The following is a 16,332-nucleotide window of genomic DNA, read 5'->3' as shown; positions in this document are numbered from 1 at the left end:
TGGAAAATAATGTGTTTTTTGAACCTTAAACCTCATAAACACATTTCATTACACCAAATACACAAAATAATGTTCTTTTTAGCAGCATCATATGACCCCTTTAAAGTCATGTAGCCAACACCCATGAACCTTGATTGAATTGTGTTTTTATACTTTTATTTTTTAGTGGCTGCCCAATTTTTTTTTTTTTTGTGCCATGATACCATTAAAATGAACATTAGTTCAAAAATGTACAGTTTTCACCTCTGATATTATAACAGTGATTAAGAATTTAAGTTACGTAGGGTAGACTGAGTACATTTGAGACATGTGTAGCCTACAGTTGGAACACCTTAAATAACTTGCATACACAAGAACCCCAAGCCGTGATTTTTGCTCCACACATGCGTATTAGTGTTCTCTTTGATCGTGGGAAATTTGAAATGTGTGCGTCTTTCCACTCCGAAAATATCGGCAAAAGTTTTTTTTTACAAGGTGAGATTTTCATTTCACCATGCATGTAATTTCCACAATGAATAGCTTATTATTCTTTTATGATTGTTAAACTTAAAATATATCATTGCAAACGTTACTCTGTGCTCTAAAAATAGACATATTTTATGACATTGTGCCATGCAAGGTCTTTTCATCTAGAGAAACGTGCGAGTATCAACTGCACAGTGTATCAACTGTTCCCGGATTGGTGTCCTATTGCTTCACATGCTGTTTAGTTGTACAGTGCTATGATAATAGGTTAAAAGCACATTTACACACACGCTACGCAAATTCTGTTAAAAAATGATATTTGTGATATACTCTATTATTAATGGACATGTTTTCTAACATGAATGTTAAAAGGATTACATAGCATTTTAAGAAAAATACAAGGTGGTAAAGTGGGTACAGTTAATACACCTTTTATAGGTCGCTATGTATACAGTAAATATACATTTCAATCATAGAAAATAAAATGCATATTCAGAGGCCGTGTGTGTTTGTGTACTGGTATTACTACGTTATGGGGACCAAATGTCCCCACAAGTATAGTAAAACCAGTAAATTCGAACCTTAAGGGAAATTTTTTTAGGTCCCCATGAGGATACAAGCTTATAATTCATACAGAATGATTAAAAAATGTAAAAATGCTGAAAGTTTCGAGTAATGGGTAGATTTAGGGGTAGGGTTATAGAATATATGGGTATGTATATTGTTATTTTTACTGTTATGTTTACATTTATACTGTTTGCCATAACTTTTCTAGTGTTAAATATGTGTTCCTATTTGTTTAACTGAATCTGAATGAAATAAAGCAAATAAATAAATCAGATTTTTTTTTTTAAATGCACAACTGTAATTTTGTAATGTGGGTGAATGGGTGTCTCATGGTGACCATGGTACTGTTTCAACTGTACACCATATGGGTACAGTTGAGACAAAAATGCACCTTATATTTATGAGCTAATTGTGGAAAATATAAACTACTTATGGCTATGATCAATTTATGATATTTTAGTACATAAGCAAAAGAAATATCATGTGAAAAATCACTTAATTTCAGCATCTAGTTTTTGTGTAGTGATGAAAAAAGCAGAAAGTGTCTCAACTGTACTCAGTCTACCTGACTCAGAAGTATGCGGACGTCTTTTTGTCGGGAGCTGTTGCCATGGTGAATCATAATTTCGGTGCTCCATTGATCATGACTTCTCATAGTCTTGGTGCACGCGCTAAACTCAGAGTCAACCTACTCAGAGTGGATTGAACTAACTCAGTTCTGCCGTTCTGAAACCGAAAACTCTGAGTTTCCCATCTCAGGGTAAGTCAACTCAGAGTTCAGTGTTAAACTCAGAGTTGGTTGAACCTTCTTATTGAAACGGGCCCCAGGATTGGTGATAATTTCACATGATCATATCAATAATTAACAGAACAGTCCCAGATTGGATTGGACAGGAATCTTCTAACATGGCAAGCTGTTGGGGATAAAGATATACAAGTACATACATAGTAACTTGAATTCTACATATAGTCATACAGTATAATGAGCTGACAAATTAGTTCTAATTTTGTACTAGTTCACCAAAAAATGAAAATGTGCTGAAAATTTACTCAGGCCATCCAAGGGTGAGTTTGTCTCTATATCGGAAAAGATTTGGAGAAATTTAGCTTCACATCACTTGCTCACCAATGGATCCTCTGCAGTGAATGGGTGCCGTCAGAATGAGAGTCCAAACATCTGATAAAAACATCGTAATAATCCAGAAGTAATCCACACCACTCTAGTCCATCAATTAATGTCTTGTAAAACAAAAAGATGCATGTCTGTAAGAGACAAATCCATCATTAAAATGTTAACTTTAAATCATTGTCTCCGGTTAAATACGAGTCCATAATCCATGACATAAAATAAGTCCATCCCCTGTTGTCTTCTCACATCAAAATCCACCAACATATTTGTTTAGAACAGTTTTGCGGTTGTAAACGGTGCTTGATCTTCTCCCTTTATTCAGATAAGAATACCTTTTCACTGGTGAAAGCAATAGGACTTGTTTTTTTTTAGCCAGATGCAGCGGTTTGAAGTAAAAAATGCCTTAATAATGGCACCGTTTTACTTTTAAAATTTATTGGGAACCATTCCTTTAACCCGAGCCTTCAGATTAGACTAACAAACAGAAGGAATTCAAATGCTTTTGTTTCCTAAATTGTCTCATTCTTTTGTTTTCGTCTCAGTTTGTGGCCAATGTGGCAAGAGACTTTACATCTTATTTTGGAACAATATTATTTTGCTTGCAGAATGCTACATATGTTTTGGCATTGCGTATGAGGTCGCATGATTTTCAGTGACCACATAATCATCAACTCACAACATGAAAATTACACATGTTGCTTATGAAGAAACTTGAATCCCAATTATTGAAAAAAAATCCTTTTTAAGGGTTTGAATGCTGGTGCATGCTGGGAAATTTGGTGCATGATCATCTCAGCGTTCAAGGTGTTCAATCTCACTGGGTGATTCAACTCAACTTGCATTTAGCTCTCATTACTACATCCTAAATTTTCCCAGCATGCACCTGCTCAAGTGAGTATGTTGCCCACATTATGTCCTTTTATTTCTGTCAGACTCAACTTATCTGAAGAGCATGGTTCACTGTACCATTAAAGATAAAAGGTTTTCACTGGCTGTTGCTAGGCTTGGAACGCCATACAGTTGAGTCGCTTCAGGTATTTAACCCTCGTCAAACGGGAACACAAAGAGCTCTTTTAATCCAGCTGTAGCCCGAAGCAGCAGGTGCTGTGACCACTGCAGACATTTCCTGTTCCACCCCACAGGGTTAACCCTCAACAGACAAGAGAGCTTTCTGGCATGCTCGACGTGGCCCGTCCCAGAGGGTGGGCGATCGGCCTTATTCAAGCCTGCACACGTTGAAAGAGATATCATTTAGGGGAGTGTTTGAATGTTGAAAGTGAAGACCAACAGAAACAGAAAGAGGCTGGGTTGAGTTTTACATTGGCTACTTCTTACTTTTGAGCTCTGCATGCTGTATAGGACATTTATTTTGACTCCCTTTATAAATATTAATACTGTTAAGACTATTTTCTGAAGAGAAAGCGAGCAGGGCTTGATCGTGCAAAAACATCTTTTAATCAACTGGTGTTTTAGAGATTTTAATGTTCTCAGAAATGCAAAGTGGCACAATATAGATTCTTAATTTTGGGAAAAATTAGAAGAAAATTCAAAATTACACATGCATTACAAATACACTAAAAACAGTAATATTGTGAAACATTATTGCAATTTCAACTAATTGTTTTCTATTGAAACATATTTGTAACCAGTTTTAGTCCCTTTTTTTACTCCTTTTTTTAATTTCCTTGTATTTTCAAGGTTGAAAACTGAGACTGAGAAAGTCTCTTTCTTTTTCATTTGAACTTTCGATTCTTTGATGAATAGAAAGTTCAAAAGAACAGCATTTATTTGAAATAGAATGATATGTATTTACTTGATCAATTGATCACTGTAATGTATCCATGTGTTAAATAAAAATATTAGTGTAATTTATTTTATTTAATTAAACTTTGAACAATAATGTGTGTGTGTGTGTGTGTGTGTGTGTGTGTGTGTGTGTGTGTGTGTGTGTGCGCGAGAAAATTTGAAACTATTATTTTTGTTAAATGTTTTTTTTTTTGTGCTTTCTTTGAAATTACTAAAAATAAATAAATGTTTGATATTTAGTTTTTTGAAGCAAAATACATGATTTATTTATTTATTTAAAAAGAGTGGCTTAAAAATCAGAGAGAAAAAAAGTGTAAGTGAACAGTATATTGCTTTTGTCTATCTTTCTAGTTTTTCCTCGCCATTAGCTACTCACTAGGGTTTGTATGGTATTTTTTTGTAAAACTGATTTGGAACAATATTTGTTGAGAAATAGTTTAGTACAACATAAATACCGATTCTTTAATGTTTTTTTTTTCAATTATCTTCATAATTTCATTTTATTTTTCTTACAGTATAAAAGGGGCTTGACTTATACAGCCTTCATATATCTGAAAGAGGGTCTTTCGCAAAGGGATCGTCATATTTTGGTGTCCTTGGCATTAAAAAATATTTTTGAGGCCACTATATAGTGTATAAACAATACTAGACCATACATTCAAACTATATTTAAGCTGCTACATTTAGTACAGCATCTATAGTCTGTCTGAGCTTAAAGAAAAAGAGGTGTATATTTTTCTGTGGTTTACACACCCACACAACACTCAAATATACATGTGTGGACCTGAAGAGGAGGTTCACACTGATCTGGTGACCAGCGGGCATGATATGTGGCCTGGATCGCACTGCCATCCCGAGGGTGTAAATTCTAGTCTCATGTCGTTTGTCCCTCCCTGACTCTATTTTCCCCTCTGACAGGAAACACCTCCCTCTGCCCAAACTGCTTTCCTATGGTCTGGTCCCAGTGAGAGAGCCGCTGTGTATGTGTGAGCACAGAGGGCTGCTTCTGCTGCTTCTCCTGATGTCAGGCACAGACATGTGTGAGTAGACAGACAGAGAGAAAGAAAGAAAGAAAGAAAGTGTGTGTTTGGAGCTCAAGCACCTCTCAGCGTTTTGTGTTCCCACTTCATCTGCCAGTATATGAGGTCACTGCGCCTCTGGATACGGGACTCATCTTTCCCCCACCAGGACGATCTGGATAGAAACGATGGTTCGTTAGAAAAGGTAAGATATTATATACTTTATTTTTGTTAAAAGGATAAAAACCAAAACTAAATCAAAACTATCTTTGGCTTGTGAAATAGTTCAGATATCAGATAAAAGTGTAATATGGCCGGATTAGTTTAGTTAAGCGCTTGCTGTTACTTTTAACCAATTGGAGATTTTTGTCTACCAAAAAATATAACTGGGTGAAAAATCCCACAGATTTACATTGAAGGAGTGACTCTAGTCATATCAGCCAGAAAACCTTAATATCAATATAAAAACCAGAATATCAACACATAAACCATATAAAACCCAGAATATCACCATATACTGTAAATCATATAAAAAAAACTGAATATCACAGAGACTTAAGGTTGGACTCTTCTGACTATGCAGTTACTAGGGGACTCTTCTGACCCTAGTAACTGCATATCAAAGCCGTCAACCACCCACAAAACCATAGCAACATATTTGCAAATGCATAACAATGGCCTAGCAACCACCCACAGCAACTGCATAGAAAAAAACTAGCAACCACTTACAACAGCCTAGAAATTGCACAGCAACACATTGACAATTGCATAGCAATGCCCTAGCAACCACCCATAACACCCTAGCAACTGCATAGCAATGCCCTAGTGTAACGGAGGCCAGCGAGTAGGTGCTGTGCAAGGTAAACCTCACTCCCCTGATCTCAAGAGACGCACTAGTGACTGACGCTAGTGGCTGTAGCCATTTAGCCTCCTTGTTAGTGCGTCCGCCTCCCATGCCGGAGACCCGGGTTCGAGACCCACTCGGAGCGAGAACGATGTGCGGCGGAGCGGACCCGGGGGAGAGAGGGGTTACACTAGCAACTACCCACAACACCCTAGCAAGCACCCACAGTAACTGCGTAGAAACAACCTAGCAATCACTCACATCAACCTAGAAATTGCATAGCAACTCATTAGCAACTGTATAGCAATGCCCTAGCGACCATCCACAGCACCCTACCATCCACCCACAACGCCCTAGCAGCTACATTGCAGTGCACTAGCAAAGACCCACAACATCTTAGAAACTGTATAACAACACCTTAGCAACTGCATAGCAATGCCCTAGCAACCACCCACAACACCCTAGCAACTGTAAAGCAACACCCTAACAAGCACCCACAGTAACTGCATATAAACAACCTAGCAATCACTCACTTCAGCCTAGAAACTGCATAGCAACTCATTAGCAACTGCATAGCAACACCCTAGCAAATGTGTAGAAACAACCTAGCAACCACCCACAATACCCTAGCAACTACATTGCAAGAAAATGCTAGCAAATACCCACAACATCTTAGAAACTGCATAGTAACGCCCTAGCAACCACCCACGGCACAGAAACGGTATAGCAACAACCTAGCAACAATGCCGTATAACAATACCATAGCATTAAGGAAATACTAATAAAAAATATATAAAAATATAGTTTGGTTTGCTTTGATTATGATAAAACAATGTTATGCAATTATTAATTTTATTAGGAAAATACTATATACATAAAAAGGCGGCAACTCTTTGCAAACCAAATTTCTTACATTTTATAAATGACTATAGACTTAAACCTCTTGGAATAGACTATAAACAAAAACACTGAAAACATGTATTAAAACACTTTTTGGCAGCTAATGTTGTTAATTATATGACTGTAATACCTCTTGAAAAAAAAGATGCTCTTAAAGATTGGATCTTAGAGCTGATTGAGGAATATGCAGAAAAGCCTGAGCTCAGCGGGTTCTGTTCTGCTGCTACATGCCCTTCTGCAGGTTTGCTCTTCTGGGAAAGGCTCTGACAGGTGTCAGATGGTATGTTCAAGATGTTTTGTCCTGTGTCGAACTGTCCATGACTCACAGCTCATTTAGTCTGTCTGCTATGCTGTGTCACTAACAGGAATATTTTTGGAACTTGTGGCGTACGTCCCACGCTAATTGGTACTTGGAGCAGGACTTGACAATGTTTACAAGCTCCTGGTGTAATCTCATATTCCTGGTATCCTAGTTCCTGTTTGTCATTTGTTTATGTGAGAGAATGTGGTTGTGTTTGTTAAACCACACTGGAGGGGCTTCACAGGACTGCAGAGCAAGTCACCTGCTTGCATTTAAACATTTAATTACTTTAAGTATTATGAATATTTGATTGTTTAAATTTGCTCTTATGCTAATTATGTTTATATAAAGTATTCTAATTTACAGTGTGTATAGAAAATATAATTTAATTATGTAATATGTAATGCTGCTATATATGCAATATAATACTATTGCTGCTTCTAATAATAATAATAATAATAATAATAATAACAACTGTTAACCAGCTGTTAACTAATAGTAAATTATAATTATATTGAATTATATTGTATAATTAAACATTAATACATAATATTATATAGGCTAATTATAATAATCATCACATTATTATTATTATTATTATATTTAATAATATTGTATTATTATATTATAATTAATAATAATAATTAGTATTAGTATTAGTTTTATATATTCAATAATATTTAGATAATCATATTAAAAAACAATATAATTAAAAAATATATATATTATCATGATAATAATTTGATAATGATCCTAATTCAGTTGTGTAAAAATTAATGAGAAAAATTTGAGTACATGTTGTGATCATATTTTGATATTTTTGTCTTATGGGATTTCTGATGCAAAGAGAAAAGGGGTGTACTTTACTCTGTATACCTACTCTGCCTTAATTGTGTGTATTTATTATTATTGACATCTGAAACGATAATTGAAATTACACATAAATGAGAGCTACATTAAGTTAATGAGCTATGAAAGATCAGCAACCTCTGAACAGCAAAACATTACTTGAGGCATCTGTGAGGAGAATTAGTAGACATTTTGACCAATGGAATGCTGCACAAAGACAAAGAGTCACAGTCAACATAATGTGCTTCACTCAAGTGTACTTAAATGTGTGCCCTTGTTCTGCCAAGATCGTGGCAGATAGGGATCAGGGCGGCTGAGACTTTGGGCCTTGATGGCGTAGATTAAAGTTTACTGTAATTACAGGCCCCAAGAGGAAACAAACAGGAAGACAATAACATGGCACCTCTTCCGTGATCTCGGCATGGTCTCAGAGTCTGCGGTTTTTATGGTGTGGACGCACACAGGGAGTCACCGCATTTATAGTCTCAAGCTTTTATCGTTTCTTTACTTGGGCCGGAGGAGATTCTCGCCAAGCGCACATCCAGGACTCGTCCGGCTCCAGCTTGGGAAATCCAGATGTTCAGCTTTAATTCTCCCCCTCCTCTTTTCCATCTCGGATAGAGTGACACAAGCTGGATCCTTCCCAGTTTCCCAGGGAAGAGTCCCACGCAGACCCCGAGCAGCATGTGAATGTCTTCACAGTATCTCGGTTCCTGTGGGAAAAATGGGAAAGTCTGTCTGGGAGCAAAGAGTGAGACCTGGGTCAATGCAATAACAACAGCAGTAACAAATGGCCTGTGTGGAAAGAGACTGATATAATGCTGTTTAATGGCACAGTTAACTCAATTTCAGCCTCAGTGTCCAAAATAAATAAGTTAGAGCCTATTTGTCTAGTTATGCATAGAAGGGCATGTTGTTTTAGCTGTTCTTGCAATGCTAAAGCAAGCATCACTGTTGGTTTTTCAATAGCCCTAACATTAAGTATTAATCTTCGCATAGAACTCAACACAGTTTGTGCTATGAACATGAATGATAGCCTACCTAAAATCAGCAACTAATCAGGGGCCAGTTGCATAAACGTAAAAACTAGTTTGACCAACTAGCTAGCCATGAGGTAATCAGACTTAGTTTTTGGATTAAAATTAGAACTGACTTTTTTTGATTAACTGACTTTAAAGAGTTACGACCAGTCTTAAAGAAAAAAAATTAGATGACTTACTTTAAAAATTAGATGACTAGCAACTACATAGCAACCATCTAAAACACCCCAGCAATCACTTAATACACCATAGCAACCACCAACAAACCATACCATCTGAGCAACTATTCTGAACATCATACCAACCGCATAGCATCCACTCAGAATACCATAACAACCGCATAGCAACACCCAAGCAACTACATAGCAACCACCAACAAGCCATCCAATCCGAGCAACTATTCTGAACATCATACCAACTGCATAGCAAACACCCAGAACACCCTAGCAACCGCATAGCAACTACTCAGAACACCATAACAACCGCATAACAACACCCAAGCAACTACATAGCAACCACCCACCCGGAACATCCTAGCAACTGCATAGCAACCATCTAAAACCCATCTAAAACACCCCAGCAATCACTTAATACACCATAGCAACCACCAACAAACCACACGATCTGAGTAACTATTCTGAACATCATACCAACTGCATAGTAAACACCCTAGCAACCACATAGCAACCACTCACAACACCATAACAACCGCATAGCAACACCCAAGCAACTACATAGCAACCACCCACCCGGAACACCCTAGCAACTGCATAGCAACCATCTAAAACACCCCAGCAATCACTTAAATACATACAATCCGAGCAACTATAGTAACTATTCTGCCAACTGCATAGCAAACACCCAGAACACCCTAGCAACCGCATAGCAACCACTCAGAACACCATAACAACCGCATAGCAACACCCAAGCAACTACATAGCAACCACCCACCCGGAACATCCTAGCAACTGCATAGCAACTATCTAAAACCTATCTAAAACACCCCAGCAATCACTTAATACACCATAGCAACCACCAACAAACCATACCCTCCAAGCAACTATTCTGAACATCATACCAACTGCATAGCAAACACCCAGAACACCCTAGCAACCGCACAGCAACCACCCACAACACCATAACAACCGCATAGCAACACCCAAGCAACTACATAGCAGCCACCCACCCGGAACACCCTAGCAACTGCATAGCAACCATCTAAAACTACATAGCAACCACCAACCATACATACATTCCGAGCAACTATTCTGAACATCATACCAACTGCATAGCAAACACCCAGAACACCCTAGCAACCGCACAGCAACCACCCACAACACCATAACAACCGCATAGCAACACCCAAGCAACTACATAGCAACCACCCACCCGGAACACCCTAGCAGCCACATAGCAACCACCCAAAATATCCTAGGCCTAGCAACAACTTAGTACATAAGTACATCATAACAACCACTCAAAACACCATAACCACATAGGAACTAGCAACCACTCAAAACACTATTGTAACTGCAAAGCAACCACCCAGAACACCCTAGTAACTGCACAGCAAGTCGGCAACCAATTAAAACACCATAGCAACTGCATAGTGATGCAAAGGCCACCAGCCACAACACCCAAACGTTTGTATCAGGTTTTTTCTTAAACATATGACACTGCTGTCTCTGAACTATATGTATGTTGTTCTACCACAGGGGTCAAGCTGAAGGTCAAGGTGAGATAAAGTAGAGAAGAAAGCAAAAGATACGATAAAGCCAACATGAACCCCATACGCAAAGACATGGAGCTGCTGAGCAACAGCATGGCTACATACGCCCATATAACAGGTATAAGAGCATTCAACACAAACAACTCATTACTGCCCAGGTTAAGATATCAAGCAGTGTAAGGCATATGGCTTAGCACTTTATATAGATTTGGGTTGGTTTTGTTGAACTTTGTGCCCCGTCACACTTCTGACCCCAAGAACAAAATAACAACCCATTCCATGGACTTAAGTGTTCTGTTTGATTTGGCTTCACACTTCTGACTTCGTGAGAAATGGCTTAAATGGTCCTAAAGACTTTTCTCTTTTTCTCTGGGGTTTAAGATTTTTCTTCAGTGTCAAATCAGTCTAGAAAATGCAAGAAATTTACTTGAAATTGCAACTTCAATTTACTAGAAATGTAGAAATGTGTATATATATATATATGCACATATTTTTGCTGAGGATGCATTCACTTGATCAAATGTGACAGTAAAAACATCTATAATGTTACAAAAGATTTCTATTCCAAATAAATGTAATGGTTTTCTCAACATTGATGATAATAATAAGTAATGTTTCTAGAGCACCAGATCAACATAACAGAATGTTTTGTGAAGGATCATTAGAGCAAAAAAAGATATATTTTAAATTAAAATAATATTAAAATAATATAATACAGATTTTACTGTATTTTTGATAAAAGCCTTTGTGAGCATAAAAGACTTTTAAAAAGCATTAAAAGCATCAAACATATCTTACTGACCCTGAAAAATACATTCTTTTTATTTTAATAAAATGTTTAATATATTTATTAATATTAATATAAAATATGACTTGGACATGTTCTTGACAATTTTCCTTTCCTTTGAACACAGAGAACATGGAGAGCTTCGCGCTGTACTTCATGTTGGGCGTGTGTTCAGGTCTTCTGCTGGCCCTGGTCCTCCTCATACTGGGCATCGCCTGCCGACCGCGTTCAAAAACAAAAACACCCTCCTCACCGGACAAGAGACGACTGAAAGAATCCAGCGAGGAAGAGGAAGACAAGGAAGAGGACCAAAGTGAGGAAGGAGATGAGGACCTAGAAGTCCCAGTGGTCACAGTGAGTCCCATGAGTGATCAGACCCAGTTGAACGGAACCATTAAGAGTGTGAACGTGTTTGCTTCAGCGGAGGAGCTGGAAAGAGCCAGGAGACTGGAGGAGAGAGAACGGATCGTCAGGGAGATCTGGAGGAACGGACAGCCGGATATACTTGTCACGGGCGCAGGCACACTCGGACGAGTTCACTATCACTAGCAGCGTTTTATCTACTGGATGCAGTTGTTTCATGCAGATATGGAATGCCACGGGAAATTTATCTGTGCAATAGATTTGGGTGTAATGTACCTTTAAAATGGTAAGGATTGTACACTCTTAAAAATAAGGCTTCCAAAGGAAGATTTTACAGCGATGCCATCAAAGAACTTAAAACAAAAAAAATTCCTTAATGTGAAGAACATTTTAATGATCTAAAGAATTATTTTTCCACACTAAGAACCTTTAGTGCAATGGAAAGTTTCCATGGATGTTAAAGGTTCGTCACTGAGCAACTGATGCCAGTACAGAACCTTTATTTTTTAAGTTTAATTTTATCTGCATTATCTGTTTTCTGTCTTCTAAATGAGTAAGTTTTAATGAATCCATTTTTGTTTTGCATTTTTTATATCTATAAATACATTTTTAGCACTTAATGTTTGTATATATACTGTATGTATTTTCTAAATGAAAATAAAACCATTTTCACCCAATTCAGTGCATTATAAATGAGAAAGTGGCAGTCGTGTCGAGAAGACACATTGCAAAGGAAGAGGCAGCCTTCACCTTCCATTAATGCATGTTCACAATAAGAACGATAAGTATATTAGGGTCCACACCAAACTCACAGTAACATTGTTTTTTATAAGCACGCAGTGCAGTTATGTCGACTACCGCTTTAAAACAACTAGGAAAGAAATGTGTAGTTTTGCGACGTATATACAGTTGCTTTAAAGCAGGGGTCTCCAAACTGGGTCCTGGAGGGCAGGTGACCTGCAGAGTTTAGCTCCAACCCCAATCAAACACAACTGAACCAGCCAATCAAGGTCTTACTAGGTATACTCAGAGTACACTTGAAACTTCCAGACAGGTGTGTCGAGGCAAGTTAAACTCTACACTCTGAAGGACAGCGGCCCTCCAGGACCCAGTTTGGTGACCCCTGCTTTAAAGGCTTGAGATCTTTAAAGTCTAGTGGATTCTGATCTGATTGGGGATCCATGTTTTTATTGTTTATCAGCTGGGGAAAAAAATCATTATGAAAGTGATTCCAGAGTATCCCATTGTTATAGTAGTGTTGTCAACTTCCATATTCTCATATAACGATTTTTTAAAAATTCTTTATCGTTATCATCATGTTAATCCACTTAGAACAGTAGTCGCCCAACAAAATGGATAATTTAGTCAAATTTACAGCTCAAATAACACATTTTACAGAAGAAATAATAGGAGGTACAGAAATCATTTATGCTTTCAAACCCTCTATAATGATTTAGCCGTTTACTCTTAAAAATTCCCATTTAAATTTTTTGGCTTCCAATTCTGTATGAAGCATCATCAAATGGATGTTCTTTGCAAACGTAAAAATGAACAGAAAAACACAAATTAAGAGTCTTAAATGCACTCTACTGCTTCTCATCTGTTGCTCTAAATCAAAAGTGTCCAATCCTGCTTCTGGAGGGCCTCCTTCACACAGAGTTTAGCTCTAATCTTAATCACACACACCTGAACCTGCTAATCATGGTCTTCAGGATTACTAGAAGCAGGAGGATTGGACACACTGAAACTTTTAAAATGTGCAAAAACACACAAACAGTCCTGTAGCAGTTCATAGTTAAGCAAACAAAATTATACAAATTGTGAATTTTAACCATTAAACAGCTCACATCACATTGTGTAATCAGTACTACCTCTTCATAAAATCACTAAAAGGCTCCAGCTGTTGAGAGCAGCTGTTCCAACCATGCGTCTTACAAGGCCAATGCAACTCGAAACAAACAAAATGACGTGTACCAAACAGAAGACAGGTTTTATTTCAAATTCACCATGGAGACTGAAAGCACAGAGCTAACAGATTGTAAATGTTAACAGCACGTTGAGTCACAGCATTACAATAATGTCACAAAGCAGAAAAGAGAGCAGCCGAGTCCCCCAGTTTCAGTGCATTATAAATGAGAAAGTGGCAGTCGTGTCGAGAAGACACATTGCAAAGGAAGAGGCAGCCTTCACCTTCCATTAATGCATGTTCACAATAAGAACGATAAGTATATTAGGGTCCACACCAAACTCACAGTAACATTGTTTTTTATAAGCACGCAGTGCAGTTATGTCGACTACCGCTTTAAAACAACTAGGAAAGAAATGTGTAGTTTTGCGACGTATATACAGTTGCTTTAAAGCAGGGGTCTCCAAACTGGGTCCTGGAGGGCAGGTGACCTGCAGAGTTTAGCTCCAACCCCAATCAAACACAACTGAACCAGCCAATCAAGGTCTTACTAGGTATACTCAGAGTACACTTGAAACTTCCAGACAGGTGTGTCGAGGCAAGTTAAACTCTACACTCTGAAGGACAGCGGCCCTCCAGGACCCAGTTTGGTGACCCCTGCTTTAAAGGCTTGAGATCTTTAAAGTCTAGTGGATTCTGATCTGATTGGGGATCCATGTTTTTATTGTTTATCAGCTGGGGAAAAAAATCATTATGAAAGTGATTCCAGAGTATCCCATTGTTATAGTAGTGTTGTCAACTTCCATATTCTCATATAACGATTTTTTAAAAATTCTTTATCGTTATCATCATGTTAATCCACTTAGAACAGTAGTCGCCCAACAAAATGGATAATTTAGTCAAATTTACAGCTCAAATAACACATTTTACAGAAGAAATAATAGGAGGTACAGAAATCATTTATGCTTTCAAACCCTCTATAATGATTTAGCCGTTTACTCTTAAAAATTCCCATTTAAATTTTTTGGCTTCCAATTCTGTATGAAGCATCATCAAATGGATGTTCTTTGCAAACGTAAAAATGAACAGAAAAACACAAATTAAGAGTCTTAAATGCACTCTACTGCTTCTCATCTGTTGCTCTAAATCAAAAGTGTCCAATCCTGCTTCTGGAGGGCCTCCTTCACACAGAGTTTAGCTCTAATCTTAATCACACACACCTGAACCTGCTAATCATGGTCTTCAGGATTACTAGAAGCAGGAGGATTGGACACACTGAAACTTTTAAAATGTGCAAAAACACACAAACAGTCCTGTAGCAGTTCATAGTTAAGCAAACAAAATTATACAAATTGTGAATTTTAACCATTAAACAGCTCACATCACATTGTGTAATCAGTACTACCTCTTCATAAAATCACTAAAAGGCTCCAGCTGTTGAGAGCAGCTGTTCCAACCATGCGTCTTACAAGGCCAATGCAACTCGAAACAAACAAAATGACGTGTACCAAACAGAAGACAGGTTTTATTTCAAATTCACCATGGAGACTGAAAGCACAGAGCTAACAGATTGTAAATGTTAACAGCACGTTGAGTCACAGCATTACAATAATGTCACAAAGCAGAAAAGAGAGCAGCCGAGTCCCCCAGTTACATCCTTACAGCACAGCGTACAGAGATCAATGGAAGAAAAACCACATGATCTAAACATGCAGCATGAACTATTTTACAATTTTTGATAAACACAATGCAATAAATGCATCAAAAGCTTTATCTTGCATGTTCTATTATTATCTACACTTTAAAATCTGATGAATAATGAGCTAAAACATGACTTTTTTTGTTGTTGCTCAAAATAGAAAAAAAAAAAAAATGTTTTACGCTTCACAAAGTGGACTATTTTTTTGTCATTAGTGGCATAATTTAAGGGAAGAAAATGAATTAAATTGGATGTTAAATATAGCTGAGAACCAATTGGTTAGGAAGAATGAATCTGTACATTTTTAACAGACAATTTTCTGGAGAAAATCGGCCCAGTACACAGTGTATTGGTCCACAAGGGATATGCTCCAATGAGACTGAACCGTACACCGAAAGGGAAGAAATATAAAAGATTGCAGCATGTATGAATTAATTTACATGCAATTCCAAAAAAAGGGGGAAATCTACTGGGAAAAAAAAAAAAAAAGTAAAAACGGAATCATAAAACTAGTTAAATCTAAGGCACAAGTGCACAGATTTATTGCACTTTTAAAATTAAAATGAATTAATTTCAGTCACCAGATGGCTGAATTTATATTTTCAATCACCCCCGACAAACCCTGAAAATAAACGGAAAAAAAAGAAAAATAATAGCAGATGGTTTGTTGCTATAAATGACATGGCTCTACCGTTAGGGGCTTTACAGTCCAACATCTGAACACACAAGGATGCATTTCTCACAAGGGCTCTCGTTGAGCTAGAGACAGTACAGAAGAACAGACACTAATGATGTGAATCAGTCTATGGCTTGGAAGCAGTGTTTTCCCCAGACTTGTCGTCGTCTTTGTGCTCTGCACCTCCATCTTCCATGTCTCGCTCTTCAGCATTGCCCTGGAACATGTCGTGGGTCCACTTGGGGCTGCCGC

At 37.6% G+C, this 16,332-nt stretch overlaps 1 protein-coding gene across 1 annotated transcript in view; it reads left to right on the top strand.

Moving 5' to 3' along the window:
- LOC107738946 (protein eva-1 homolog B-like) overlaps nucleotides 1–12,425 on the top strand; it is a 19,166-nt gene extending 6,741 nt beyond the window's left edge. Inside the window, exons 2-4 of the mRNA XM_016550870.1 lie at nucleotides 5,016–5,191; nucleotides 10,636–10,767; nucleotides 11,564–12,425. Of these exons, the coding sequence (XP_016406356.1) occupies nucleotides 10,701–10,767; nucleotides 11,564–11,985 (489 nt within the window). The 5' untranslated portion in view covers nucleotides 5,016–5,191; nucleotides 10,636–10,700 and the 3' untranslated portion in view covers nucleotides 11,986–12,425. The remainder of the gene's footprint in view (nucleotides 1–5,015; nucleotides 5,192–10,635; nucleotides 10,768–11,563) is intronic.
- The last annotated feature ends 3,907 nt before the right edge of the window (nucleotides 12,426–16,332 follow it).

This window comes from Sinocyclocheilus rhinocerous, unplaced genomic scaffold (assembly GCF_001515625.1).
Source record: "Sinocyclocheilus rhinocerous isolate Xijiao unplaced genomic scaffold, SAMN03320098_v1.1 scaffold2812, whole genome shotgun sequence".
Lineage (NCBI taxonomy): Eukaryota > Metazoa > Chordata > Actinopteri > Cypriniformes > Cyprinidae > Sinocyclocheilus > Sinocyclocheilus rhinocerous.
Note: the sequence above shows the minus strand (reverse complement) of the source record. Positions and strands in the feature narration are given on the sequence as shown.